This window comes from Anarrhichthys ocellatus, unplaced genomic scaffold, assembly GCF_004355925.1.
Source record: "Anarrhichthys ocellatus isolate YVR2014 unplaced genomic scaffold, GSC_Weel_1.0 scaffold246, whole genome shotgun sequence".
Lineage (NCBI taxonomy): Eukaryota > Metazoa > Chordata > Actinopteri > Perciformes > Anarhichadidae > Anarrhichthys > Anarrhichthys ocellatus.
In genome coordinates, this window is record NW_022280276.1 from 13289 (window position 1) to 17349 (window position 4061).

Below are 4061 nucleotides of genomic sequence, written 5' to 3' on the forward strand. Positions count from 1 at the left end.
GTGTGTGTGTGTGTGTGTGTGTGTGTGTGTGTGTGTGTGTGTGTGTGAGAGAGAGTGAGAGTGAGAGAGAGAGAGAGAGAGAGAGAGATGTTGACTAGAAAGGCTCCTTTATTAAAGTTCATTATTGATCATGAGCATCGGTCCTGATGGTCTCTGTCTCTGTTTGAAGGTTGGACAGATGTTGAGTTCTACAGACCCGGTGATGAAGGCCCGCCTCACCCTCAGCTGTCCAGATGTTGGTCTTTGGAAGAACTCTGAGTTAGAGAAACACAACCTGCAGGACTACATCCAGATCAACCCGCCCCCCGTCCTACCAGAGATGGAGGGTCTGCAGGAGTTCACGGAGTACCTGTCCGAGTCTCTGGAGCCCGAGTCCCTCTTCGACCTCCTGGAGCCCCCGAGCACCGTGGGCTTCCTGAAGCTCTCTCGGCCGTGCTGCTACATCTTCCCCGGAGGGAGGGGGGACTCGGCCTTCTTTGCCGTTAACGGTTTTAACGTCCTGGTGAACGGTGGCTCAGATACCCGCTCCTGCTTCTGGAAACTGGTTCGGCACCTGGACAGAATCGACTCGGTGCTCCTAACTCACGTCGGCGTGGACAATCTCCCCGGGCTGAACAGTCTGCTGCTGAGGAAGGTAGCGGAGCAGGAGGAAGAGTCTGCTGGATCTCAGACTGAGGAGGACCGGGTGAAAAACCTCATCTCCCCTGAGATCGGGGTGGTGTTCCTCAATGTTCCCCACAGGTTGAAGTCCTTACAAGGAGATCCAGGAGAGCTGCGGAGTTGTGACCAGGTGGCGCTCACTCTGCAGAATTTACAAAGACTCTCCATCAAACCTGAACCTCTCAGCCGGTCTAACGGACCCAGTATAGAACCAGTTATCTTGTTTCAAAAGATGGGAGTGGGCCGTCTGGAGCTGTACCCACTGAATCCAGTCACTGGGAGCAAAAACCTCGAAGCTTTAATGCAGATTTGGCCAAATAACGGATCCGATGTTAAGGGCTCAGATCTTCCTCTACCGTGCCTTGTTTCCATCTGTGCTTTGCTGGTCTGGCATCCTTCCAGTCCTCAGGAAAGAATCGTCCGTGTCCTCTTCCCAGGGTGCACGCCGCAGACCAAAATTCTGGAAGGACTTGAAAAACTCAAACATCTGGATTTCCTCAAACATCCGGTTGTGTGTTTGAAGGACCTAGAAACATCCAAACCTGAGAAACAACCAAAACGAGCAGAGAGTCGGGAAAGCCTTAAGTCCCAGTCTAAGGACTTCAGACCCAGTAGTGCCTCGCAGAAAGACAAGCTCGCACGAGTGGATGTCAGAAAACAGGAGGTGAAAACGATGCCAAAGGCAGCAGGTGACACCACACCTAAAGAAAAGAAAGATGGGGAAGAAAAGCCCAAACTCAAGGACCCAGATGCTAAATCAAAGCCACCGAAACCGACTGAAAAGCTTGTTCCAAAGAAAGATGTGTCAAAAGAAGAGAAAAAGGAAGTGAAAAAGAAAGATGAGAAGGTCACCGCTGCTGTCGTCAAGAAAGAAGAGAGTGGCGAGAAAAAGAAAGAAACTTTAAGTACAAAAGCAAAGAAAGACATCAATACTGAACCAAAGAAAGACAGACAGAAGGATGTGAAAACCACCAGACCTGTTAGAGAAGTAAAGAAAGCAACAAGTGGAGCTTCAAGTACAGAAGTAAAGAAAGCTTTTGGAAAGAGTCTAAAAAAGGAAGGGACTCTTCCAAAGAAAGACGCTTCGTCTTTAGGGACAAAAGGTAAACCAGGTTCAAAAGAGCAGGAAAACCAGAAGGAGGCAGATCGCTCAAAGGTGTCCACACCTGAGGACATGACGGCTGACTTTGAAAGACTTCGATTGGAGGACAACAATGGGAACAACTCAAATGGGAACCAGACCTCGACATTAGAGAGTCCAGAGACGTTTCGCTGTGTGGAGACGGGCCAGGTCTCCAATGCAAACTCTGCCTCTCACTTTCCAGGACGTACGGCTTCCCATCGGTTCCTTGAAGAAGATGTTCTGTGTGTAGGTGACGACGGCGTCCTCGGGATGAGAGGATCCAGTCTGGGCTTTGAGGACAACAAGACCTCCGACCTGAGCTCCCTCAGGGAAGGTCTGGAAACCTCCACGTCCTCTCAGGATAGACAGTCGGGTCTTTTGACGCTCAGTCCTTTCAAAGACATTATGCCGGACTCCACCGAGACCTCCATGCCAGCTGAGGTGGGCTCTCCTCACTCTACAGAAGTTGATGAATCCCTGTCGGTTTCTTTGGAGCAAGCGCTGTCACCCAAAGGCCCCGTGGGAGACGGCGTCTACTCTAACGGACATGCTGCAGACTCAGACACAGGGATGGCCTTACCTCTGGGATCAAACCTTAATGGGCTTAGTGGATCAGAGGATCACATCCACGGGATGTCAGACCTCATCTCAGACGTTCCACATGACGTCGATCTCTGCTTAGTGTCGCCTTGTGAGTTCCAGCACCCCAAGACTCCAGATAACCATCAGCAGCACGTGAGCCCGGGCCTTGCCGCCGACTCCCCCGACCGCTCTGACAACAACAACCACTCACAGGATCAAAGCAGCAGCGACTGCCCTTCGCTCTACAGCCAGGAAACTCCTCCCACATCGGTTAGCGACTCCGTCCCGACCACCATGGACTCTGACATGCCCCCCTGTACAGAGGAATGTCCGTCCATCACCGCAGAGATGGACTCTGATGAGGATTCCAGTAGCCTTTTCCCGCCCAGTCATCCACAAGATCATCCCAGTCCTCACTACTCCCACAGGGGAGGGCATGACCCCCCAACGGCCCCGGTCAAAGATTTGCCCCCCTTACCCCCGCAGCCTGGAGCCTGCATGGCCGACTCGGAGGCTAGCAAGAACCTGAAGAGTTCAGCTGCCAAAACCAAGAAACCCACCGCGAAGACGCTGAAAGCCACCTCCGGAAGTACCACTGCCCAGACCGGGAAGTCCAAGGCCGGCAGCCCGATGGGGTCCCTTAAGACGACCTCCAGCCTCGACACGAAGCCATCGTCCAGAAACTCACTTGGAGGCTCCAGAGTTGGTCCTGTGAAACCTTCATCCTCAGGTAGGCAGGCCCAGTCCTGAAAACACCCGTTTTTGGCACTTTTGAGTATCTTTCAAATGAATATAATATAATGATACTGAAGGTCTCCTTTGAGGCCCATGAGTTCTGTTCGTAACCCTCCAGGCTTTTAAAGCTGCACCGTCAGCCAAACAAAGTCTTTTGACTCTTAATTTAGATCTTTGTTCTTCATTTCATTCATCACTCCTCAGTTTCTCATTCTTGTCATGTGACAGTAGAACAGCATCACTGTTAAACAACCTTTTCCTGCTCCTGGCATCCTGATACACAAAGATTATTTAGGTTTAAGGTCTTTGTGGGATTAATCAGTTTTAATCTCATTCGTCTGACTTCCTCCCAGCTTCCAAAGCTGCAGGTTCTCTAGGTTCCTCAGGTTCTGCGGTCTATGTGGACCTGGCCTACCTCCCGTCTGGCTGTTCCTCTTCGACCGTGGACCTGGACCTGTTCAGACGTCTTCGCTCCTCGTATTACATCATCAGCGGAGACGATCCGGTGAAGGAGGTGGCGATGAGGAGCATCTTGGACGCCCTGCTGGACGGGAAGAGCAGCTGGCCAGAGGTCCAGGTCCGTGAAAACACACAGTGACATTTGTTTGCTTCACTTCCTCATGACCTGTGTGGTGGAAAAAATTCCTATACCTGCTTTGCGTGTCTTTTCATGCTGAAATACAAAATACCAAAAACCAGGTTGTCTTGTAAGTATTTATTCTCTGCGCAGAGAAGGTTAAATCATCACAACAGAATGCGTTCAGTCTCAGTGAGGAAGAACCTCGAAAAAAGTGAACAAGCTTTCTTTATACAGAATGAGCAAAGGTGGGGGCCGATGGCCAATGTTACAGACATTTCAGTCTCAGACTTCTGGTCTCAGACTGATAGGAACAACATTCAAAAACAAATGGTCAGCAACCAAAGCAAGTGGCCCAAAGGCCTTGGTGCTGGAACATTCTCA

At 50.8% G+C, this 4061-nt stretch overlaps 1 protein-coding gene across 1 annotated transcript in view; it reads left to right on the forward strand.

Moving 5' to 3' along the window:
• Window positions 1–3819, forward strand: part of map1sa (microtubule-associated protein 1Sa) — a 6189-nt gene extending 2370 nt beyond the window's left edge. Inside the window, exons 4-5 of the mRNA XM_031879313.1 lie at window positions 170–3095; window positions 3454–3819. Of these exons, the coding sequence (XP_031735173.1) occupies window positions 170–3095; window positions 3454–3698 (3171 nt within the window). The 3' untranslated portion in view covers window positions 3699–3819. The remainder of the gene's footprint in view (window positions 1–169; window positions 3096–3453) is intronic.
• Window positions 3820–4061: the final 242 nt, after the last annotated feature.